The sequence below is a fragment of the Salvelinus fontinalis genome, chromosome 26 (assembly GCF_029448725.1).
Source record: "Salvelinus fontinalis isolate EN_2023a chromosome 26, ASM2944872v1, whole genome shotgun sequence".
NCBI lineage: Eukaryota > Metazoa > Chordata > Actinopteri > Salmoniformes > Salmonidae > Salvelinus > Salvelinus fontinalis.
In genome coordinates, this window is record NC_074690.1 from 37,216,210 (window position 1) to 37,243,173 (window position 26,964).

At 41.6% G+C, this 26,964-nt stretch overlaps 1 protein-coding gene across 6 annotated transcripts; it reads right to left on the minus strand.

Moving 5' to 3' along the window:
* Nucleotides 1–4,826: 4,826 nt before the first annotated feature.
* On the minus strand, nt 4,827–25,215 carry LOC129824245 (heterogeneous nuclear ribonucleoprotein C-like). 6 transcript variants are annotated; one of them, XM_055883727.1, is made up of 9 exons: nt 25,128–25,215; nt 15,256–15,415; nt 13,698–13,963; nt 13,442–13,526; nt 13,263–13,313; nt 8,649–8,815; nt 7,536–7,649; nt 7,062–7,198; nt 4,827–5,509 (listed from the first exon to the last, which is right to left on the minus strand). In XM_055883727.1, exons 2-9 carry the CDS (start codon nt 15,258–15,260, stop codon nt 5,402–5,404), a joined length of 933 nt encoding a protein of 310 aa, XP_055739702.1. In that variant the 5' UTR covers nt 15,261–15,415; nt 25,128–25,215; the 3' UTR covers nt 4,827–5,401. The 6 variants fall into 6 exon arrangements, with proteins under 6 accessions (XP_055739702.1, XP_055739701.1, XP_055739704.1 ...); XM_055883726.1 differs by lacking the exon at nt 25,128–25,215 and adding an exon at nt 24,817–25,108; XM_055883729.1 differs by lacking the exon at nt 25,128–25,215 and adding an exon at nt 24,631–25,108 and having other exon boundaries at nt 13,454–13,526.
* Nucleotides 25,216–26,964: the final 1,749 nt, after the last annotated feature.

Consider the following 26,964-nt stretch of genomic DNA (forward strand, 5'->3'; position numbering starts at 1 on the left):
ATCAAAATTCTATCCAAATCTAAATGAAAATTCTAAACCTAAAAAGTAACTTCTATTGCCATTGTCAACGATGTAAAAATAGCCTACATAAGGCCAACAAATAAAAACATTGCATCCTGTGCAGGTAGAAAATATCCTGGTGAAAATAAATATCATATAAATCATATTGGTTGCAACAAACTTGAAACATTGTATCAAACTATTAACTTGGGTCTACCCGAAGCTCAACAAACGTATAAAATATTCTGGGCCTCTGTTTCCTGCGCCAGTGAATTCATGTCAGACACAACTGTAGGCTATTTGCACAAGGGATAAGAAGCAGTGCTTGACATGGGCAGGAGCTCACAAGAGCGGAGTACCTGCACCTCAAATGTTCTACTGCTTGAGCTCCTGTTCCTCTTATAGAATATTATCTCAAAATAATTGTGAAGCACCTGCACCTAAATATAAACAGTATCAGCACCCAAAATGAGTACCGGAACCTATTTTAGTCCAAGTCGAGCACTGATAAGAAGTAATCAGGTAGGCCTATTTTATGACATTTCCACTGGATCAGAGCATGACATTTTTCCCTTTATCGAAAGGGAGAGAGCTAGAAATATTATCATTCTCAATTGTTGTAAAAACAGACTGCTTGCTGTTTGAGGTGAAGAAAACATTACTTTGAGAAGCTCCACAGCTCATTAGTGTTGGTGCCTTAAGCCAATCAGAACTACTATCAGATCCCCAGATGGGCACATTTACAGTGCCTTAAAGTATTCAGACCCATTTACTTTTTACACATTTTGTTATGTTACAGTCTCATTCTAAAATGGATTAAATAAAACAAAATGTCCTCAGCAATCTACACCCAATACCCCATAATGCGAAAACAGGTTTTTCAATCATACTCTTCCTAAGGTTAGCTGCCCAGCCAAACTGAGCAATCAGGGGAGAAGGGCCTTGGTCAGGAAGGTGACCAAGAACCCGATGGTCACTGACAGAGCTCCAGAGTTCCTCTGTGGAGATGGGAGAACCTTCCAGAATGACAACCATCTCTGCAGCATTCCACCAATCAGGCCTTTATGGTAGAGTGGCCAAACGGAAGCCACTCCTCAGTAAAAGGCACATGACAGCCCACTTGGAGTTTGCCAAAAGGCACCAAAAGATTCTCGGAACATTAGAAACAAGATTCTCTGCTCTGATGAAACCAAGATTGAACTCTTTGGCCTGAATGCCAAGCGTCACGTCTGGCGGAAACCCGGCAGCATCCCTAGGGTGAAGCATGGTGGTGGCAGCATCATGCTGTGGGGGATGTTTTTCAGTGGCAGGGACTGGGAGACTATTCAGGATCAAGGCAAAGACGAACAGAGCAACGTACAGAGATCCTTGATGAAAATCTACTCCAGAGTGCTCAGTACCTCAGACTGGGGGCGAAGATTCATCTTCCAATATGTCAACGACCCTAAGCACACAGCCAAGACAACGCAGGAGTGGCTTCGGGACAAGTCTGAATGTCCTTGGAGTGGCCCAGCCAGAGCCCGGACTTGAAACCGATCGAACATCTCTGGACAGGCCTGAAAATAGCTGTGCAGTAACGCTCCCCATCCAACCTGACAGAGCTTGAGAGGATCTGCAGAGAAGAATCGGATAAACTTGTAGTGTCATACCCAAGAAGATTCGCGGCTGTATTTGCTGCCGAATCTGGTTCAACAAAGTACTGAGTCAAGGGGTCTTAATACTTATGTAAATGTTATAGTTGAATTTGTAATAAATTAGCAACAAATTCTTTTTTTTTTTTTTTTGCTTTGTCATTATGGGGTAATGTGTGTAGATTGAGGGGGAAAAAACATTTAATACATTTTAGAATAATGCTGTAACTTAAAATGTGGAAAAAGTGAAGAGGTCTGAATACTTCAGGAAGACACTGTATATGCCTACATTTGCATGCAGGCCTGGATAGCCTATAGGCCTACTTCTATGCGTAATCAGGTTTGCGTCCTTACTCAACATTGACAGGAGCGCTCCAAACAAAAGACAATGACTAAATTGACAAAACTCATAAATGGAATGAAATAAACCAAAACGTGTTTCTCACAAGTGAAGCATAGGTTGTGCCCTCTGCAAACAATGTGTCCACTTCGACATTGAGAATGATAAGACTGGAATAATAATATATTGAATGTATTAACAGAAATGTTCATAACCAAACATTGTAGATTCGAAATTCTAGGAATTAACGGTAAATGTAGGCTACTACTGGTAGTAGGGAATAGACCCCAACAATCAAAATGCAAACAATTCACAGTGAAGTTATGAAACAATGAATGTGCACAAATTAGCGGGAGAGATAATTCTGTAGAGAGAAGTGCATTGTGTGCTGCATGGACATGCAACATTTACCGTGATATGGCCTCTGCAGAAGTCAAGGTATTCAGACCTTACTAATTGCGATTTGCGGAGCAGCACAGAGCTGTTGTGAAGGAAGTGAGTTTGATTATACAGGATGTACCGCCCCCCACCTATTCAGAGCTCTCATTGTTATAACATTTGGGAGTTCGCACAGCGATGTGGTACAGAGCTCGATTTGGCCTTTGTATGCCTCCGCAATTACGTCACACCTTCCATATGGACAATGGCGACCGTCATTCAGGGCAGGTGAGCCCCACCTGTTTAGCAAAAAAAAAGAAGTCTGTTTTACATGTTATTTTGGCATTAATACATGTGACATATCAGTTTGCAAACAATGTATAAAACAATTGTTGAGTTAATAAAACACTTTGTTTCCTTGAGTAAGGCAGCCCCAGTGTTTCAGCCGAGCACAGTGCTTTCTGTGCTGGTGGGGCAGCCGCTGGAAAATACGGAGCGTGGGGGGTGGTACTTCTCTAGTTGCGCCGTGATTGCCTCGGTGGTCTGTCACTCACTCAAGGAGTCATCATCATGAATCAAGTCGACAATCTACTGGCAAATCCTTTTCATATGAAGAGAAGTTATAGATAAAACGTATCGGTGTTCATCGACCATTGGACAAACATTACACAAGTTGGAAATCGCAAATTCAACAATGAGTGGTTTGGAAGGAATCAGTGGCTAACTGCAAGCATTGCAAAGCAATCACTAGCCCGCTATTCAGTGGAGAGTGTGTGTGGTCCAAGTCTGTGTTTAAGGGTCTCTTTTCCAAGCTTAAAAGGATTAACATTGACATGCCATGGACCAGAAAAGGTTGAATACATTGGCCATGCTGTCAATCCAGTATGACTTCGGCCACGTCCAAAACACCTGGAAACTCTGAAATCTCAGACTTTAGTGAGTTCAAGACAACTGGGAACTACGGAAAAAAAACAAAGCTCCGTCTGAGAAAATAAGATGAGCATATAAGTCAGGAACTCGGGCCTCTTTCTAGAGCTCCGACCTGAAGATTGCTGACTTCAGGATTCAGGCTTGTCCCCCTCCCCCAAAAAAGTCCTGAACAAATACACTGCTCAAAAAAATAAAAGGGAACACTTTATGGCCTGCTGGAGGTCATTTTGCAGGGCTCTGGCAGTGCACCTCCTTGCACAAAGGCGGAGGTAGCGGTCCTGCTGCTGGGTTGTTGCCCTCCTACAGCCTCCTCCACGTCTCCTGGTAGCGCCTCCATGCTCTGGACACTATGCTGACAGACACAGCAAACCTTTTTGCCACAGCTCGCATTGATGTGCCATCCTGGATGAACTGCACTACCTGAGCCACTTGTGTGGGTTGTAAACTCCGTCTCATGCTACCACTAGAGTGAGAGCACCGCCAGCATTCAAAAGTGACCAAAACATCAGCCAGGAAGCATAGGAACTGAGAAGTGGTCTGTGGTCACCACCTGCAGAACCATTCCTTTATTGGGGGTGTCTTGCTAATTGCTTATAATTTCCACCTTTTGTCTATTCCATTTGCACAACAGCATGTGAAATTTATTGTCAGTCAGTGTTGCTTCCTTAGTGGACAGTTTGATTTCACAGAAGTGTGATTGACTTGGAGTTACATTGTGTTGTTTAAGTGTTCCCTTTATTTTTTTGAGCAGTGTAGTTATATTGACTACGTCCGTCCTAGCTCACTCATTAAGGTCTTAATCAAAATTACAGATTGCCTCTTATCCGCTCATCATTCCCGTATGCAGTTTGTACATCTCAATTGTCAGTAGAAACAAAATTTGTTTAACCAAGTCAGCCATGTTTTTTTAAAAGGCAGTAAATGAGGCTGAATGAACTGTTTCCCTGCCAGACAAGGCTCTGCTGGTAGCCAGGTGTAGCAGTGGTAAGGATTCACTCCATGGTGCTGAAAATAAAGCTCTGCTGTTGGGACAGTTTTATGTAGGCCCTAACAGGTTGTGGGCACCGTTTGTCATATAGTGCAATTCATTATAGTGCAAGTAATGCATTGTTTATTGGTTTTGCTGGCATGCATCTAAAAATATGGATTTAAAAAAATTATATATGGGGGTGCTTGCCCCACCAAGATTTACATGCTAAAATTGCCACTTCATATGGAGACTCCAACCACATTTTCGGATCAAGCATAAATTGGCTTTTAGTCTAGGCTTCCGCAATGGGGACAGCCCTAGTGTACCTACTCCCTATATGAACACCAACGCATCATCTGTTTGCATGCCTGGTTGGGAGGTTCTTGAACTAGAACCATGATAAAGGATATGAGAAGGGACATTGCAGTGATCTGATATCCAAACGGTGCCCTCTGGTGATCCACAGAACACACCAGTTTCGTATTGTTGGGCTATCTTCACCCAAACACAATAATACCTGATAAATTAGGTGTGCATCTGAAAACCTGTTTCAATTAAATAAAGCACTACTAATTAATTTGAGTATTTAATTGCAATTTATTATTACAGTACAACTTAGACCAAGTAGTATAAAAGAATAATGACATGAAAATCAGGAACATACAAACTCAAGTGGGCAATTTAAAAAAAGAAGATTTTTCTTTAAACATTCACTAAATCTTTAAAAGTTGTCGTCATCGCTTGATTACCAATGCTAGTAAAGCCAATGTGGTGGTTTGACTTGTGGCTCAGGTCAGAGAACAGCCATTTCTGCTCTCTGCTGGTCAAAAGAGGAACAGTAGCACAGCAAATCACTTCATACCGCTCTCTCTCTACATCTAGTTTCAATGTACCTGGCTGCAAGACAATTCTAAATGAATAACACAATGATAGGAGTGGGATGAAACAGGGATAAACTAAATTGCATCAAGAAAAATAAAAGACCTGTGGGACAACGGAAGGGTGGTAGTGGGGGCAGGTGTTCTCTGAGTGTGTGCATTGACGTTTTCTCACGTTTCGTAGTAGTGCGGGTATTAAAATAGGAGTCGGAGGAGCCACTGGAAGCCATGTGGATGTGTTGTCTGTACAAGTGTGCATCAGTCTGCGTGTGGTCTAAGAGTCCTCATCTCCGTTGACACTGTCACCATCGTCGTCTCCATCCACATGCTCTCCTTCCTCCTCTTCATCATCATCCTCCTCCTCTCTTTGTTGACTCTTCACCTGCGAGAGCATATTAGGTGGTGTGAGTATAAAAATTACTCAAATACACTGAACAAATATAAAATGCAACATGTAAAGTGTTGGTCCCATGTTTCATGAGCTGAAATAAAACATACCAGAAATTTTCCCATACGTGTTTTCTCTACGATTTAGTGCAAATTGGTTTACGTCCCTGTTAGTGAGCATTTCTCCTTTGCCAAGATAATCCATCCACCTGACAGGTAAGCTGATTAAAACTGCATGATTATTACAAAGGTGCACCTTGTCCTGGGAACAATAAAACATCACTAAAACGTGCCGTTTTGTCACAACACAATGCCACCGATGTCTCAAATTGAGGGAGCATGCAATTGGCATGCTGACTGCAGGAATGTCCATCAGAGCTGTTGTCAGAGAACTGAATGTTAATTTCTCTACCATAAGCTGCCTCTCAACTTCAAGAGAATTTGGCAGTACGTCCAACCGGCCTCACAAACACAGACCATGTGTAACCAAGCCAGCCCAGGACCTCCACATCCAGCTTCTTCGCATGTGGGATAGTCTGAGACCAGCTACCCGGACAGCTGATGACACTGGGTTTGCACAACCAAAATATTTCTGCACAAACTGTCAGAAACCATCTAAGGGAAGCTCATCTGCGTGCTCGTTGTCCTCACCAGGGTCTTTACCTGACTGCAGATCGGGGGTCATAAACAACTTCAGTGGGCAAATGCTCACCTTCGATGGCCACTGGACAAGTGTGCTCTTCACAGATGAATCCCAGTTTCAACTGTACCGGGGCAGATGGCATCATGTGGGCAAGCGGTTTGCTGATGTCAACGTTGTGAACAGAGTGCCCCATGGTGGCGGTGGTGTTATGGTGTGGGGAGGCATAAGATACTGACAATGAACACAACTGCATTTTATCAATGGCAATTTGAATGCACAGAGATAGTGACGAGATCCTGAGGGCCATTGTCGTGCCATTCATCCGCCCCCATCACCTTATGTTTCAGCATGATAATGCACAGCCCCATGTCGCAAGGATCTGTACACAATTCCTGGAAGCTGAAAATGTCTCAGTTCTTCCATGGCCTGCATACTCAGACATGTCACCCATTGAGCATGTTTGCGATCGATGTGTATGACTGTGTTCCAGTTCCCGCCAATATCCAGTGACTTCGCACAACCATTGAAGAGGAGTGGGACAACATTCCACCGGCCAAAATCAACAGCCTGATCAACTATGCAAATGAGATGTCACAGTGCATGAGGCTAATATTGGTCATACCAGATACTGACTGGTTGTCTGATCCACGCCCCTACCTTTTTTAAATGTATCTCTGACCAACAGATGAATATCTGTATTCCCAGTCATGTGAAAACCATAGATTAGGGCCTAATTAATTTATTGCAATTTACTGATTTCCTTATATGAACTGTAGCGCAGTAAAATCTTTAAAGTTGTTGCATGTTGTTTTTACATTTTTGATCAGTGTTAAACACACTTCAACATACTACCATTCATCAATATGTTTTCTCCTCTTCCCCTCCCTCGTTTCTTCCATCTCACCTCCTCCTCTTCTAGCAGATCCCCCTCCTCCTCAGAGTCGTTGAGATCCTCCCTCTCCCTCTTGATGCTCTCCTCCTTGTTGCTGCAGTGCTGCTGTGAGGAAACCTCTCCAGGCTCAGGCTTTGCACCCTTCTCATCTTCTCGCAGAAAGAGTGCGATCCGGGTCAAACAAGCCAGAGAAAAAGGCGTCATCAAAAGTTGAACAATGAAATCCCTTATCTGTACATACAAGTCATAGAAATGCTGAGATTTCCAGTATACATACAGAGTACAAACCAGCTCATTCATTTTTATTTTTTTTATGTTATAAAAGTTGACTGTCCACGTAACCTGGTTCAAACATTTACCATGTAACCCTGAAGGAGGCACTGCATGCCCGAAAAATTGGTTGCTATACCCAGTAAATGTTTGGGAGCAGTGTGCGACTTTCTTTTTATAAAAGCATTGATCACATGGTTACGGTGACACTCCTACCTGACTTCTTGCTGTGGTCCTTCTCCATGCGGTCTAGGCTCTCCAGCAGGTAGTCTACTTTGTGTTTAATCATTGTCAGCTCCTTCTTGATGGTCTGCAGGTCATCTGTTTTCACTGAGAGAAAGAGAGAAAATAGAGACGGATAAAGGTTTAAGAGATTGACCCCAATACCTTATGAAGCTCTGTATGGGGTGCTGTGAGAGTAACTTTTATTAGCAACATGCGATTACCCTCAAGCCCTGCACCGAGCATCAGGGCATAAAAATTTTTTTTTTTGGTCCACCACCCACAACTTTTCCCCCTCTAAAATACAAAAAAGAAAACATGTGCTTTGTATTGTTCCTAAAACAATACATGTATTACTAGTAAGAAGTAATGGGTTATTGTTTCATTTCATGACCTGGGTCTTTTAACCAAAATATCACAGATGAGACAAAACATTTTAGCTGCCCCTTTTAAGGACGGGAGGTTACCGTGGTAACACGACTTGTTATGTTTGTGCCTGTGCGATTGAGTGTGAATAGATTAAGGGTAGTCTTCTCTTCCCTAGCAGTTGAAACGCAAACATAGGTTGTTATTCTATCTTGTGAACAAAACAATGTAACTAGCCAAGAAACAAGGTCTCACCTCAGTAGACTCTGGTTTCAAGTAAATTAGACCAACTTTTATGCCTATGCGCAGCGCTTCTAAAAATGAATCTGTCACTCAGCTCTTCAAAATGCACACAGCCTCCAGCCAGGCAGTGTTGCAGCGCGAGGTGGAATAGGCTATGTAGAGCTTTGACTTTGTGCGATTAATTTACCAGCTATGAAACAAAAATGGCAGAAATACTTTAAAAGTTACTGCAGCATTTATTTTTACTATAAATGGGATCATTCTATTCGCAAATGAAAGTGAAATGCTCGCACTGTGGAGCTCTGACCACCCGCCAGGTGAAATAGACATCTTACCCGCCAATGCCAAAATCTACCCGCATTTGGCAGGTGTTAATTTTAGGCCCTGGTGAGCATTGACAGCAGGTACTGCATGAGGGTGCTACAAATAGTCCACTGGGCAATGTGCAAGTTTACTGTGCTAGTCGAGTGGCTAGAGCAGAGGGGGCTGGGCACTGACTTGTTCTTGAGGATGCCCTCTGGCTGCTCTTGGAGGAAGAGGAGAAACTGGCCTTGGTGCAGCGGCTACCCCCTCCAGTCATGCTGACCCGCGGGCGCTTGGATGGGATCACTGCTCGGGACAAGGGTGGAGGAGGAGGGGGCACACGGGATGGGTACGAGTACACTCTGAGAATAGAAGAGTGAGTAATGAATGAATGAACAGACTATTGCCTTTATACTAATTCCTCTTGGATATTGAGTTATCTACACTGAACAAAAATATAAAAACGCAACAAGTGTTGGACCCATATTTCATGAGCTGAAATAGATCCCAGACATGTTCCATATGCACAAAATGCTTCATTCTCTCATTTTGTGCACAAATTTGTTAACATCACTGTTGGTGAGAATTTCTCCTTTGCCAATATAATCCATCCACCTGAAAGCTGTGGCATATCAAAAAGCTGATTACACAGCATTATCATTACAGAGGTGCACCAGAGGTGCTGGGGACAATAAAAATCCACAAAAATGTGCAGTTGTGTCACACAACGCCACAGATGTCTCAAGTTGAGGGAGCATGCAATTGGCATGTTGACTGCAGGAATGTCCACCAGAGCTGTTGCTAGAATTTAATGTTATTTTCTCTACCATAAGTCATGTCCAACGTCGTTTTAGAGAATTTGGGCAGTGTGTCCAACCAGCCTTGTGCATGGCGTCGTGTGGGCAAGCGGTTTGCTGATGTCAATGTTGTAAACAGAGTGCCCCATGGTGGCAGTCGAGATATGGTATGGGCAGGCATAAGCTACTGACAATGAAAACAATTGCATTTTATTGGCGACAATTTCAATGTACAATGTGCATATCTGTATTCCCAGTCAAGTGAAGTCCATAGATTAGGGCCTAATGAATTTATTTCAATATATGAACTGTAACTAGGACTGCGGCGGTCACAACATTGTCAGCCGGTGATTGTCAAGCAAATAACTGGTCGGTCTCACGGTAATTGACCGTTAATTAACAGACACATTTAGCATCTCCTGGCTTCCACACACAGCCACTGATGCAGACCTTTGGAACATCTACATTTATAGCCTACACCTTAACAATAAATCCATTATTTATTTTAGACCGGTCTAAAGAAGCAAGATATGAAGAAATTGTAGTCTATTTCAGAAGAACATAATGACAACTCAGAGTATGTTAGGTCCTGATCTGGCTTTGCCAAATGGTTGTGGGCTACACTAGTTCATTTAGCAGGCAAAATTTGCTTAGAATTCCGTGGCATTATTGTATAGTATGAAGAATACAGTTGAGCAAAGCTGAATAAAATAGAAAGGATATTTTCTTCAAACGATTTGAGGGAGTGCGCACATACGTCTCTGTGTTGAGGTTAAGAAATAGGTATTCCTTTATGCTTAATTTAGAGTTATTGTAACTTTAGTTGTTCTACAAATGCTGGGCTATATGTTTCAATTTTTAACCCTTGTGTAGTCTTAACAATCTGTATAATTCACTCAACCCCTAAAATAAAAGCAGCTTCATTGAATCTTAAACCCCAAGTCTATTTTGCATCAAGAAACATGTCATTCGTCACAAACTTTGTGAATATCTGGGTTTTCCCTCTTCACAATGCAGAGAGAGTGCATTTAATCAGTGGAACCACTCGTTTATTACAACACACCTGGCAATTATTATTATTAATGCATTGGTGTAAACATTTATATTTTAGCAAGAGATAGCACTTGTATAGCCTAAGAAAGTAGCACAAATGTGCAGAAGGTAGTTTTGAATGCATTTTATTGAAGGGAAAAAAGTATAATATTTTTTGGCAACATAGTGATATATTCTTATATACACTGTACAATGAGGAATTCAACTACAAAATACTAGTCTTCTCCCATTTTTTAACCATTGCCCCCACCCACAAGGTGTATAAACAATAAATATGAATAAAATAAGATACAAAACAAAAACTTGAACATAAATCAATAAACTCTAATTAGCACATGTAGGACAGTATGCAAGTGTGTGTGTGTGTGTGTGTGCATGGACTTTGCAAATGTATTTCTCACATGTGCAGCACATAGTATTTGTTTTACAGTCCTTCTTTGGGGGACAGAATTTGCATCTCCTCCTCTTGTCTGCCCCAGCTGCAGCCTCAGGTGGATCAGGACAAGATTTAGCCCCCTGAACAGCTTTCACAAGCGCTGCAGAGGCTGCTGTGCGGGGGAGGCTTTCTCTTCTTTGAATGTGTGGGGTTACAAGTGCCTTTCCCAGCTGCTCCAGAAACTCCCTCTTGATCCGCATCCAGTTAGGGTTGATCTTGTTCAATATCACGAAGGCATTGTATGAGGACACATCAATGATGTTATGGAAGATGACCAGGGGCCAGCCATCCTCATGCAGCTGTAAATTCCAATCATGTTGTCCACGCCTCCTTTGTTGTGGTTGTAGTCCAGGATGATGGCTGGCTTCCTGTCCTCACGATCACTGATCTCAGCCGTTTTGTGCAGTGTGCTCAGGAGGACCACATTCTTGTTCCTCTTTGGGAGTTAAGAAACTAGAGTGGTGGTGGGGGTGAAGGCAAACTGATGAGAAGGCCTCTCTCCCCCTTGTTGCGAGGATTGCAGGAGGGAGCTCAGGCTTGTTCTTTCTAACTGTGCCAACCATGGTGATCTTCCTCGTCAGGAGCTGCTGGCTGAGTTCAATCAGTAGCACACAATCTCATTTTCTGTGGGTGTGTGGTGTATAAATTATTTTATAACTGCCGGGTCAAAATTGACCCGAAGACAATCTTTGTACCCTGCTGGTGTACAGCCTTCATGGAAATATGAACAAAGGCGATGTTACACATTTTCTAATGTTGGCCACTCTAGAAAAAGTCATCAAATTTCAAGTAAAAAAATATATAATTTAGGGGGTTCTCTCTGCTGTTAAACATAGTGGTGGGTCATTTTTGACGCTGAAGACAACACAAGGGTTAATACATTGTAAGGCTGCATGATGAGACTAATGATGCTTAGTTTTTTTGCACAGGCTGTACACATTACATCAGTCATTCCCAATTTGACAAGCACTTGATAATGCCTAGAATTTCAAGACAGCATCCCGTGTGGCCTTAATGCACCCTAAAAACGAAATCCATGCCTTTTGCGGCGAGTAGCCATTGTGCCCTTCTCCATGAGTGCTGCGCTCTCCATTACGTACGTGATCAGGTCTTTCTCACAGGCTACAAGTGAAGACCGACACAACTGCGCGAGTCCTTATCCAATTCCGAAGTGCATATTGAAGATATTGGAAGAACTGTCCACATTTACTTTTCGTCAGCCAACAAGATGAGTAGGCCTAACGAACAGAAAAAGCACTAGCCTATGTCAATCTACTATACAAAGTACAAAGGTTGACAGTACAAAGGTTGACCTATTCTATTCTGTGCGAGAAATAAATATATAAAAAAAAAAGTCTGGGACAGTTGTGGGATGCGATAGATCCCAAATTAATACAACCATGACCATCAAAAAAACTTTTACACAATATGGCTGATGCAACAAATCAGAACGTTTAGCTTAAAATGTTGATAAACTATTAGACTATTTCTTCACATTAAAAGCACAGCAATGCGCACACATGGTAGTAGGCTATATGCACGAATGTTCCATTAGCGGAAAACACCATTATCAAAAGTGACCGCAAATGCAATTATACATGTAATGCTTTATAAGGTGTATTTATATGGTGAAAATTATCTTCCCCAAATTTGAAATTCACAAGCTGCATATGTATGCCAGTTACGCTCTACATCCCTTGTAAAGCGGATTAATGTGCTTAATTTATTTGGCCACTTTAGTTGTGATACAAACCTTATTAAAACATAGGGCTATGGGCTAGGTTACATGAGGTGTGGGACTATGATTAGAAAAAGTCGCAAAAAAAGGAATCATATATTGTCATCTATCAGACTATTCTTGATTGAATCTGGTCTTTACACATACTAAATAATATACGTGTGAAATTTGTTTTTGATTTAGAATGAACCATTATCATGCACCTGTATCGAAACAGGGGCAGCGGTAAAAAAAATACATGTAATCTATGCACTTAAATAGCAAATGGAGGATGCTTCCCCGTGGTTTATTTTCATGCCAGCCAGGCTATACTCCTTTTGTAAATATAAGCAATGTGCTTAATATTAGGAAAGTTGAGAAATAAATAGAAGTAGGCCTAAAGCTGATCCTATTTTTAGTAGAGGCCATCACTCCGTTTTCACACAATTGCATAGCCTATTGAAATGTTGCGCAATATGAGCTCATGGGCTCTCAAAGTGTTTGATTAGATTTTTGAATACATTTGTATTGATGTCAGTGATTAGAGGGACAGAGTGCCGAGTACCCGGCAGTTAGCAAGTTCGGTAGGCTACTAATGACCAGCATCAGAGCTTGGAGAAGCATAATTACCGTGACTAAACGGTCACATGGTATCTGACTGCCTTCATGACTCATGTGTAGCGGTAATACGCACCGAAAACAGCCCTAACTGACTCAGTAAAATTGTTGCATTTATATTTTTGTTCAGTATAAGTCAAATAGAGCTAAAACATAGGATGTGGGAACAGACAAAGCCCTGGACTCACCGGTCATAGTAATCTCTCTGGAAGTCATAGTCCAGATCAAATGTGGGACTACTGTGGGGAGAAGAAAAAGAGTTGTCAAAATAAGATACACGTATGCAGTGGAGAAGAGGAATTATCAGAGTAACATTTGGAGACCCAGAGGTTCAAAATATGATATATTTAAAAACGGGATTCTTTACATTGAATCAGACCTGTACATGTCTCCCGCCGAGCGCTTTGCGGTCTTTGACCTGTGGGGTTTGGGTTCTCCAGCCAAGTTAATGTCTGAGGAAGAGAGAGACAGTCAGTCTTGGTTGGCAGTTGGAAATACAATCTTTATTCATATTCAGTCTATTACAGAGGCATTTTTTTTTTTACTCTTATTTTTGCACAATACCCATAGAACCGTGAGTTTGAGGCATTGCTCACCAGCCCCAGGCTGGCTTTAGTCCTTACCCAGCACCTGTCCCACGATCATGCGTCCATCCTCAGCCCCTACAGCGGCCCGGGCACATCTCTCGTTGGCGAACTGGACAAAGGCAAAGCCCTTGTGCACAGAACAGCCCACGATCTTGCCATACTTGCTGAAGATTTCCTCCACGTCTGCCTTGGTGACCAGGAGTGTGTTGAGGTTCCCGATAAAGACCCGCGAGTTGAGCGAGCGCGGGTCCGTCTTGTTGGTCACGTTGCTGGCCATCAGGCTGCTGGTGGTGGGGGACAGACTGGTGGAGGAGGGGAGACGGGCGAAACCAATTATTAACTGTGTCAATACAAGATAAAACTACTCAACCATCTTTATATACAATCAAAACGAGTGGCAGGGAATGTTCAGAATGAACACTGTTGACCTTGTTCAGTGTAATATTATATCAATAGTATCACCAAAATATGTAAAATAGTTTAAGCATCTCATGCTCCAGCCATGTAGCTTGCACAAATTTGTTTGTGCCGTATCTTAAAATCAGTCTCCGATGTCCCATGTGTTGGTAGTGTAACAACCATTAGCCTTAAAGGGATACTTTGGATTTTGGCAATGAGACCCTATATCTACTTCCCCAGAGTCAGATTAATTTGTGGATAACATTGCTGTCTCAGTGTCCAGTATGAAGGAAGTTCGAGGTAGTTTTGCGAGCCAATGCTAACTAACGTTACCCATAGACTTTGTCATTGCGCATTCTGCTAGCATGTATAGTAGATACCCACAAACTTCCAGTCATTATGCTAACACTAGTTAGCATTGGTACGGAAAACTACCTTGAACTTCCTTCATACTGGACACAGACATAACAATGGTATCCACAAGTTAATCTGATTCTGGGGAAGTAGATAAAGGGCCTGGAAGTATCCCTTTAATATCAGTAGTACATATACGGTATGTATGTCTAGTGTGGTGCACATGACACAAATCCAGGAGGTCCTGCTGTAAAAAAGGATCCAGGATAAGCACAAATAATCAGACAACTTCTGTTACCATAACGTCGTATTTATGCTGACCTACAGAAGCTGCACACCCCATTTCATACACAAACCAAAACTCATTCAATAGCTTAATACAATTCACATTTCCAGGCAGAAACAGATGCACACGGGTGTCCATGACTTCAGAAAACAGGGTATTATATTAGCACAGTGTGGATGGGGCAATGTGTGTGTTCCAATCCACCTGTAGCAGGTTGTTGCAGGGTTTGTTTCATATTGCCTGAATTTCACATCTGGGGCCATAGTTAACAATTGTCTCAAAGTAGTAAATGGATAAGTGCTTGAACATTGAGAATGTCACACTATGGGCTACTATTTAGCACTGTAAGCATATGGTCGGGAAAGGGCTTGAGTGTGTACAAATTAGATGCTTATAATATTAGTGGAATATGTGGTAATTTAAGGAAAGCTGGGCAAAGGAGTTTGGGCACAAATCGGACGTTAGGGACTGAGATCTCACTGGCACTGCATACAACCTGAGTGTCAAAAAAGGAGACGTTAACAACCGTTGGGGGTTAAATAACCAATCACTCACTCCATAGTGTCTGTGTGCAGGGCGATCGTCTGTCAGTCAGTCAGTTCTGACACTGAGCGCAGGGCCAGTGTGTGCGGCCAGGTGTCTTGGGTGCTCTCAGCAAAAACTACAACTTCATCAGCACCCTCTCAGAACGCAGAACTTCGCCCCACGACTTATACTAAGGCGGGCGACAGAGAACACACCTCAGTGACATTGTATGTACATGGTTATTACAGTCTTACCTGGTTGGGTTTTGTACATAATTCAATTATGAGCCAAATACAGAGAAAACAGGGTTCAGGGCAATCCTATAGAGGAGCAAATTCAGGGGACACTCTTTCTGCTATTGATGTGTAATTGCCTAGCCTATCAACTTGTTTCGGAGAGAGAGATGCAATATACTTCAGGTACTTTTAATGACAGATTATGCAACAGCATCAATATGTTCATAGATTTTTTTTAAATTATGGGTCAGGCATCCATAGCCACTTGTGTCGGTTGTAGACTCCGTCTCATGCTACCACTAGAGTGAAAGCACCGCCAGCATTCAAAAGTGACCAAAACATCAGCCAGGAAGCATAGGAACTGAGAAGTGGTCTGTGGTCACCACCTGCAGAACCACTCCTTTATTGGGGGTGTCTTGCTAATTGCCTATAATTTCCACCTTTTGTCTATTCCATTTGCACAACAGCATGTGAAATTTATTGTCAATCAGTGTTGCTTCCTAAGTGGACAGTTTGATTTCACAGAAGTGTGATTGACTTGGATTTACATTGTGTTGTTTAAGTGTTCCCTTTATTTTTTTGAGCAGTGTATATTTTGATTTGATACACTTTTTTGGTTACTACATGATTCTATATATGTTATTTCATAGTTTTGATGTAGCATAGACTAGTGATGCACCGATATTACATTTTTGGCCGATGTCTTCCTTGCCAAAAAAAATAAAGATACCGATAACAAATTTTAGCAGCATTATAAGCATTCTAGAACCGTTAAATAGTACACACACACAGCGGCCTAAGGCACTGCATCTCAGTGCAAGAGGCATCACTACAGTCCCTGGTTCGAATCCAGGCTGTATCACATCCGGCCGTGATAGGGAGTCCCATAGGATAGGGTTGCGCACAATTGGCACAGCGTCGTCCGGGTTTAGCCAGGGTAGGCCGTCATAATAAATAAGAATTTATTCTTCATAATTTATTCTTGCCTACTTAAATAAAGGTTACACACCAAAAAGTTGTTGGCATTTACATATATCCCCAATACTAGTAAAAACAATCAAAACCTATTTCACTTACTTGCTGTGCCGTTCATTTGTTCAGTCGTTTCATTCTCAACCAGGATTTCATCATACAGTACATGTCAAGCAGTGAAGCTTCAGCTGTTGGTCCGTGGCCTCTTACTCGGTGCACACTCTCACTGTGTCCGTTTCCATCTTGTCCAGCTGTGTATGCATGTAACATTTCACGTAAACCCTGTTGCTTGTCTGCATCGACGTAGCGGTCTTTGTACATAGCATTGAGAATGGTGGCGACACAGTAAAGCGATAATGCCACCAAATCGCTTGTTCACAGCCTGTGTGGAAAGTTTAGAGCAGGCATTTCAATGCCATGAGAGGGTATCACATCTGCTGCAAGCGCAGGTGATCTTTCTCGAGTCAGTTATTCTAATGGAGCTAGCGTGTTCATGTTTCAAACATTTCCTCAAATGCCATTGAAATGGTAGCAGCGTTATGAGAACCAGCACATTCTTGAGCATGCAATATAGCATTCCTCAGTACGAAATCCTTGATGACCCACTGTGCTGTCAGACTCAGCATGCTCACGGGGCTGATATAGCTGGTCCAAATGTCAGTCGTGTAGCTAATAGCAGCGTCGCTATTACTGTGTAACTCCGGTAGGGCAACATCTGAAAAATAGCGCACTTGGTAACGTTAGTGTGTACTGGTGCTCGACCAGTCGGCGACAGTCAACATCACCCACGACAGAGAAAGGTTGATTGTGAAGGGCAATGAATTACATTATCTTGGCTTTAATAAATTTTGCCTTTGAGTTGTCTTGCTGAATTCTCTTTAAAATGACTGCTTGACTTGTTGACTGCTCAATCCACACAGCAGCCATCGTGGGCTAGTTAAGGAATGCTGTGTTGCACGTGTAGGGCTAAAGTTATATAGGTATGCACGTCAGCTTTGACATTGGTTTTGCACATCGGCGTTAAACTAGACATCGGGCCGATACAGATGTTGACATTTTTTTATAGCTAATATCAGCCGATTCCGATATCGTCACCAATTTTTATAAATATTTGAATATTGTGCATCCCTAGTTTCAATGTTCTATATCAAGGGTGGCCAACCATCCTCCAGGACAGCTAATGGGTGTGCAAGCTTTTATTCCAGTCCCCCTCTAACAAACCACATTTGAGAAATGAGTTGATCAACCAGACCTTGAGAAATTGGCTGTTTGAGCAGGGCTTGATCAAAAACCTGCACACCCAGTAGCTCCCCAGTTGACCACGTGTTTTACACAGCTGCCTAACAGGTATTCTACTTTGTGGGGTTAAGTGCCTTGTACAATGACAGAAGATGGTACATGGGATCAGACCTACTCATTCAAGGGTTTTAATTAGGGATGCACGATATAGTCGATGAACATATTGGAATCACCCGATATTAGCTAAAAACGGCAACGTCGGTATCGGCCCGGTGTCTAGTTTAACGCCAATGTGCAAAACCGATGTCAAAGCTGACATGCATACCTATATAACGTAGGTAGATGACGTAATGACACCACTTAAAATTTAGCCCTACACGTGCAACACAGCATTCCTAACCTAGCCCACAATGTCTGCTGTGTGGATCGAGCAGTCAAGTCAAGCAGTCATTTGAAAGAGTAAGAACCTTTCAGCGAGCCAACTCAAAGGCGAAATCCATTAATGCCAAGATAATGGAATTTATTGCCCTTGACAATCAATCGTTCTCTGTCGTGGGTGATGTTGGCTTTCGCCGACTGGTCGAGCACCTAAACAGACTAACGTTACCAAGTGCGCCATTTTTCAGATGTTGCCCTGCCGGAGTTACACAGTAATAGCGCCACTGCTATTAGCTACACGACTGGCATTTGGACCAGCGACATCAGCCCCATGAGCATGCTGAGTCTGACAGCACAGTGGGTCATCAGATTTCGTACTGTGGAAAGTCATATTGCATGCTCATGAATGTGCTGGTTGACATACCGCTGCTGCCATTTCAAATGGCATTTGAGAACATGAACACACTAGCTCCATTCGAACAATTGACTCGAGAAATAAGATCATCAACTGCGCTTGCAGCAGAAGAGATACCCTCTGTCAAGGCATTGAAACGCCTGCTCAACAAAACTGTCTACACAGGCTGTGAACAAGCGAGTCGGTGGCATTATCGCTTTACTGTGTCGCCACCATGCTCGATGCTATGTACAAGGACCGCTACATTGATGCAGACAAGCAACAGGGTTTACGTGAAATGTTACATACACAGCTGGACAAGATGGAAATGGACACAGTGACAGTACGCACAGAGGAAGAGAGGAGACGGACAGACAGAGCTGAAACTTCACTGCTTGACATGTACTGTATGATGAAATCCTGGTTGAGAATGAAACGACGTAATGAAACAGCAAGCAAAAAAAATGGGTTTTGATTATGTTTTACTGGTAAAATAAGGACATACGTAAATACCAACTAAATAACTTTTGGGTCAGTGTGGTGTGTGTAACCTTGGCAAGTCAGTGAAGAACAAATTCTTATTTATAGTGACAGCCTACCCTGGCCAACATTGGGCCAATTGTGCACCTCCCTATGGGACTCCCAATCACGGCCGGATGTGACACAGCCGGATGTGACACAGCTGGATTCGAACTAGGGACTGTAGTGGATGCGTCTGGCCCCGGGATGCAGTGCCTTAACACACATGGATGCAGTAGTCTAACTATTTAACTGTACTAGAATGCCGCTAAAATCTTAAAATATCTGTTTTAAAAAATGACAAGGAAAATATCGTAATCGGACAAATTCCATCTCTGTGCTTCACTAATTACAACCAAATAAGTTATGCCTTGAAGTAATTCACTAATTTCATATCAAAGATCAAATGGCTGTGGTAGGCTACAAATATTTTTATTCAGCTGAAGCAAGCCCACGAATTTACAGGAAATTTATATTTTCTAGTTAAGTCAATTTTAGCTACTTTAGAAGTGTTTACTTTGCAGACTGAGAAGCATCTATTGAGTTGCAATGTCCAATACATTGGATGCCCAAATCAACTGGAAGTATATATAACAAGTTGAAGACACATAGTCCAAAAGGCTACATTTAATATTTTTTCCTAAAATTACTGGTCGCAATTGTCAAATTATTATTTTGTTTCACATTTCGATTAATCACAATTGAACCAAATCCCAACTAATACAATGGCGAAGTGAATCATTTGTTTTTGTCAAAAATATACATTTTTTAATCAGTGTTTCCCCAACCCTGGAGTACCCCTAACAGTACACATTTCATTGTAACCCTGGACAAGCACACCTGATTCAACTTGTCATCTAATCATCAAGCCTTCAATGAGTTGAATGAGGTGTGTCTGTCCTGGGCTACAAAAAAAAAAACGTGTACTGTTGGGGGTATTCGAAGACCAGGGTTGGGAAACACTGGTTCAAATTAATCAACATTGTATTTATCGTTTAAATGATTCAATTTTGTATGGCCTTATTCAGGAGTGTCAGTGGAAAGTTTTGGGCCATGACGAAAACATCAATACATGCTAATAATAGCTAAACAGTTAACTACAGGGTACAAGATATGTTTGAATTGGCTACCTAGTTGGTCTGTTCTCTATCATATAGGCTATATAGGCCTACCCGGTCCTGTTATGTCCGATTGTCTCGCTCTCCTTGAGCAACGGTCTACTCGTCTCGCACACATGCAGGTGATGTGCATAAACAGATGCGCTAAAGTGTCATTCTGATCCTGGCTGATATGTAGATTTTTATTTAATTGATACAATATTTTAAACTATCTCTAAATTACATTAACAGAAATTAAAATCCATAACTTCTCCAAAACTGTTAGGATTTTCCCAAACTTTTCGGACCTGGAAAACACCATTTAAAAAATCCATGACCTTACGAACACTGAAAACATGTGTACCTCTAGATCTGTAAAAGATGTTTGGATTCCAGATTTTAATGGCAGTGGAGGAAGATCCCACACACTAACTTTGTTGAACTTGTTGGGAAAGTTGTCAAAGTAGATGTGTCAAAAGTTGCATTGTTCACAGTGAAAGGAACCAGGGTGGGAAATTAACTATTAGGTCCACCAGCCACTGTGGCAGGTAGATTTTTAAAAATATTTTGTATAATTAAAAAATTATTTTCTCATTATTTGCACACAAAAGAAATGAGCACGCTTTCTAATGTTTCAAAAATGAGCACGCTTTCTAATGTTTCAAAAACAAGAAATGTACTACTAGTAATAAGTAATGGGGTACATTGCTTAATTTCATTTCTTTTTTGTGACCTGCGTCTTTTAACCAATGCATGTTAAGAAACAATTCAGAGCCAATAATAAAAACAGAAACGGCTCGAACTGAACATCAAGCCTGCCCTGCCAAAAAGCTGAGTGATACAGCTTATCATTATTATAGTTCGGGGCTCTACGCTAACATTTTTTACAAGGAGTACATGAGGTGCTCCTAAGTTGAAATGTAGACACAACAATGAATACAAGTTTAGGAGTGATGCATGCTCAATCAAGCACAAACATTAGTTGAGAAACATTTTCAGCTGGCCCTTTAAGGGACAGGCCGTTACCATGGTAAATCTCTGACGTCTTCCTAGATGTAGACAGTTGCGGCAAACTCAAACTAACATTGAAAAACAACCAAGAACGCGAACTAAACTACGTAACTGGTCATGAAACGAGGAGAAAGTCACACTTTATTAGCCTTTGTCAATTTCGACCAACTTCTACATGTGGGTTTTGGATTAAAACTGTTCCCAAATGCTCTGTGACCCGCCAGTGACAATCTACCAGCATTCGGCAGTTGTTAATTTCCAAACCTGAATGGAATGTTGGAAATCATGTGACTAACAATGGGGAGCTTTACATGCTTACCAGACCACCTGCATTGTGTGATAGCTTGCAAAATAAATTCACGTTATTCAATAATTTAACCCAAACTGCTTGCAGGCGTCTGTGTAGCCAGGCGCTAATGCGCTGCAAGTTCCGCTTCTTCTCATTGGTTTTTATGAGCATATAGGCTACCCACATGAGTGATAGAAAGATTAACGAGATCCACATACCAGTCGGTGGCTGGCGGTAATATACCTTAAAGTTCATTGCCAACAGCCATATAAAATCTACAGAAGAATGAACGAGAGATTAATCAAGGAAACTAAAAACTAACTAGGTTTCCCATCTTATCTGTGGATTAATTGTTGGAGTAGAGAACACATGGTGCGACTGAAAATAAGTCAAATTCTACTAAGACTCAGCAAAAAAGACCATATGCAGTAGGGATGCACGATATATCGGTAAGCATATCGGAATCGGCCGATATTAGCCAAAAATGCCAACATCGGCCCTGTATAGTTTAACGCCAATGTGCATAAACGATGTCAAAGCTGATGTTCATACCTATGTAATGTAAGTAGATGTAACGACGCCACGAAAAATACAGCCCTACACAGAACAAAAGCATAAAAATACTAAGCGCACACATCCAACAACTAAACAAGTTCAAGTCGAGCAATCATTTGAAAGAGTAAGAACATTTCAGCGAGACAACTCAAAGGCGAAATGCATTAGTGCCAAGATAATGGAATTCATTCCCCTTGACAATCAACCGTTCTCTGTCGTGGATGATGTTGGCTTTCGCCGACTGGTCAAGCACCTCAAGCCCCGGACACTACCAAGTAGGCGCAACTTTTCAGATGTTGCTCAACCGGAGTTTCACAGTATTGTTGGAAAGCACATCCATGAGCTACGTGCTATGGGTGTCACCGCTATTAGCTTCACGACTGACATTTGGACCAGCGATGTCAGCCTGACAGCACAGTAGGTCGACGAGGATTTCGTACTGAGGAAAGCCGTATTGCATGCTCAAGAATGTGCTGGTTCTCATACCGCTGCTGCCATTTCAATGGCATTTGAGAACATGAACACGCTAGCTCCGTTCGAACAACTGCGTCTGCAGCAGATGTGATATCCTCTGTCATGGTATTGAATTGCCTGCTCAAAACTGCTAGTTTCCACAAATTGCAAAAGTACTCTACCAGAGGCTGTGGACAAGCGATTCCGTGGCATTCTCTCAGCCTCTTTACTGTGTCGCCACCAAGCTTGATGCTAGGTACAAGGACCGCTTCTTCAATGCAAGAAACAGCGTTTACGTGAAATGTTACACAGCTGGACAAGATGGAAACGGACACAGTGACACCGAGGAAGAGGCCACGGACAAAGCTGAAACTTAACTGCTTTACATGATGAAATCCTGGTTGCGACTGAACAAGTGAACAACAAGTAATTGAAATAAATAGGCTGATTGTTTACTGGTAATTGGGACATAAGTAAATGCCAACAAACTTTTTGATCAGAATGTTTCAACCAACTAAATTTTAAATAAAATCGGTATTGTTTTTCTGGCAAGGAAAATATTGGATATCGGTCAAAAAAATAATATCGGTGCATCCCTAATATGCAGGTAAAACAACCCAATGTTTATCTCCCAGGACAAATTAGAAAGCAACAGCAAGCTAACTAAATGTCCATGAATGTGTCTAGGGGGATATACAAATCAACATGCACACGCTGAGACGGTTTAGTCATCATGTTAGAATGTTGAAGAAATAAATCCCTTTAAAAATTGGACAAAAAGCTTAGAGCAATTGCTCCTAAAACCTCTCATTTAGAAAACAGCATACGAGGAACAGATATGAGTCAGAAACACTACAAATTGACTACGTGTAAATAGGATAATTGGTCATAAAGTAAAGTCTCATTCAAAACAGAGTTTTGTACCAGAGTATTTCACATGGTAAATGAAAGTTGGGTTCATTTCAATCCTGCCCAGAGCACACAAGTAATCATAAAAAGTATAAAATATATCAAAAAGTTGTCTACAAAGCACAATGGTCCTGACCTCTATGCACATTTTAAAGTTTGAATGACATTTCTAGCTTATGGATCCCTCTAACCAGCATGTTACCGTTCCAAATAATAACAATTAGTATGACATAGATTTAGAGACTTTGTCACTTGTCCCAGTAATTAGACACACAAACAACCTGATCAATCAACGCCGAGGTCTCTGGCAGGGAGGGGACCTGAGGCAAAGCACCACTTCCAAAGTAAATGTAACTACTGTACTAGCTATTATCAAAACGGAGAGTGGACTGTCAATGTCGTTTGAGCTGCACCTACCGCTATTGTTTAGTCTACGAAGAAACTTGATCAAATCAGGTATATTAAAATAATTACTATTCCATCTGGACCGATTTGAAAAAACACACCCCTAGCCAGGAAGGCCTAAATAAACTCACAATCGGCACACTGTAATACAACATTAATATACAAAGCTGTGATCTAGCTAGCTATACCTTGGTTTAGGGTCTAGCAAAGTGAGACTGAGTAAGGACAGAGTACATAACTGCATTATTCATAAAGTAACGTTTAATTAGTGGTAACAAAAAGTACAAATGTCCTTGTGTTCTGCCACATTAATATTATCTAAGTAAAATATCAATGACGTATCTATGTGAAAAACGAGTCCAGGAAAAAAAATGGCCAACCAGCATTTCTTGCAGAAAAAAAACAATTCCCGCAAAAATAGCGTTCCTGTATCAGTCTTTCTGTGGATATCCAAGGACTCCAAAACCAGCTAATCAATCACAAAAATGTAAAAACCACCACCGGCCAAAATCAAAGTGCAACAAGGAAGATTGCTAGTAAAAAAATGTTAACGTTAAAAACAGATTCCACAAGGTTAACTTTAGCTTGCAGCATAGCCAACCAGCCAAACTAACTAGCTCAACTTACACAATCATGAACTTAATTTGCAAAACAACAAAATATATGGCAAAAAAGCTAGCAAAAATGTTAAGGATCCTTCTAGCCAGCATGTTGCCGGGCCAACTAGCTAGCTAGCTTGCTAAAACGCTAATGGAACCAAATTCAGTAAGTAACGTTACATCAGTATGTTTAAAAACTCTGTGATGGAACCATGATGAGCTAACTAATAGTTAGCTAGCTAACCGCTCGCTCAAATAGAAAAATAAATGGCGTTAAAAATAAAAAAAATCCAAAGATATTGGAGTCAGAGAAAAAAAAATCAAAACAGTCTTGAATCAAAATACTCACCAGGAGCTTAAAGGTTAAAATGACTTATATTTCAGCAAAATCTGTCAATATAGTGCTGATGTAGACTTCTTGTAGCTATAAGAAACTGGTTACACCCTGCACGAAATGGCGCAGCACATAAAGAGGAGGGAGTCAAGACATGTATTAAATCAAATATTATCTATATTGACAAGATAGTCGACTGACCGCTCTAACAATGGAATTACATGTCCGCAAAGGTAGAAGGGAGGCGCGATCAGGTGGGAACATTCTAGCCAATGAGAGGGCAGATTCGCGTGTGAACGACGGACACAACTGATATAAAATCGTTTTTCTCAAAGTTACTGGAATGCCACGTGCACCCACCTATATCAGAATGTGTAACAACATAAACATTACGAAACGAATAATCGATCAAATAAGCCTCACGTAGCGAATTCCATTTTTAGTTGACCAAATTCGACACTCTTCTCATAGACCTCCAGAGAAAGAAGAAGAAGAAAAAAAACTTTGTTTACTTATCACGCGGATAGATATGGGGCGGATTTAAGCTTCTCGCTTCGCCTCTTCCTATCTGACTAAATCCGCTTTAGTAGACATCTATCAAATCTGATTGGCTACTCGTTGTAAAGCCCAAGCCGTTCCTGTCAGTGGTTGATTACAATGTCTGTCACCTGCTTTTTTTGTTATAACCTTGCAGCTGATAGGTCGTGTTGATCAGTGTCAAGCTTGTGTTCAAAACGCAAGACCTCTCCATACAGCAGTGGTATTCCAACTTGGGGGACGCAATTTCTTTCCAAAGAATTTCTCACGACGCACACACACAAAACATTTGTTTATAATAGGGTTCCTGAGTGGCGCAGCGGTCTAAGGCTCTGCATCTCAGTGCTTGAGGCGTCACTACAGACACCCTGGTTTGATTCCAGACTGTGTCACAACCGGCTGTGATTGGGAGTGCAACAGGGCGGCGCACAATTGGCCCAGCGTCGTCTGGTGTAGCCGTTATTGTAAATAAGAATTTACTTGCCTAGTTACATAAAGATTACATTAACTAATAATAATAATACACTGAACTATAAACGCAACATGCAAAAATATCAAGATTTTACTGCGTTAAGGTTTATTTAAGGAAATCAGTCAATTGAAATAAATTCATTAGGCCCTAATTCGTGGATTTTACAAGACTAGGAATACAGATCTGCATCTATTGGTCACAGATACCTTAAAAAAAAGTAGCGGTGTTGATCAGAAAACTAGTCAGTATCTGGTTCGACCACCATTTGCCTCATGCAGTGCAACATAGCTGTACATAGCTCATCTGTAAATAGCCCATCCAATCTACCTCATCCCCATACTGTATTTATTTATTTATCTTGCTCCCCCAGTATCTCTACTTGCACATTCTACCATTGCAGTGTTCAATTGCTATATTGTAATTACTTCGCCACCATGGTCTATTTATTGCCTTACCTCTCTTATCCTACCTCATTTGCACATACCGTATATAGATGTTTCTACTGTATTATTGATTGTATGTGTGTTTATTCCATGTGTAACTCTGTGTTGTTGTATGTGCCAAACTGCTTTGCTTTATCTTGGCCAGGTCGCAGTTGCAACTAGTCTACCTGGTTAAATAAAGATGAAATTAAAATAAAATAAAAAAACATATCTCCTCACATAGAGTTGATCAAGCGGTTGATTGTGGCCTGTGGAATGTTGTCCCACACTTCAATGGCTGTGCAAAGTTACTGGATATTGGTGGGAACTGGAACACGCTGTCATACACGTCGATCCAGAGCATCCCAAACATGCTCAGTGGGTGACATGTCTGGTGAGTATGCAGCCCATGGAAGGACAAGGACATTTTCAGCTCCCAGGAATTGTGTACAGATCCTTGCGACATAGGGCTGAAAAATGAGGTGATCTTGTCACAGTATCTCTGTACATTCAAATTGCCATTGATAAAATGCAATTGTGTTTGTTGTCCGTAGCTTATGCCTGCCCATATCATAACACCACCGCCACCATGGGGCACTCTGTTCACAAAGTTTACATCAACAAACAATGCCATACAGGCTGTTTGCCATATGCCTGGTACAGTTGAAACTGGGATTCATCTGTGAAGAGCACACTTCTCCAGCATGCCAGTGGCAATCAAAGGTGAGCATTTGCCCACTGTAGTCAGTTACGATGCCGAACTGCAGTCAGGGGAAGGCCCTGTAGATGAGCTTCCCTGAGACAGTTTCTGACAGTTTGTGCAGAAATTCTTTGGTTGTGCAAACCCACAGTTTCATCAGCTGTCTGGGTGGCTGGTCTCAGACAATCCCACATGTGAAGAAGCTGGGTGTGGAGATC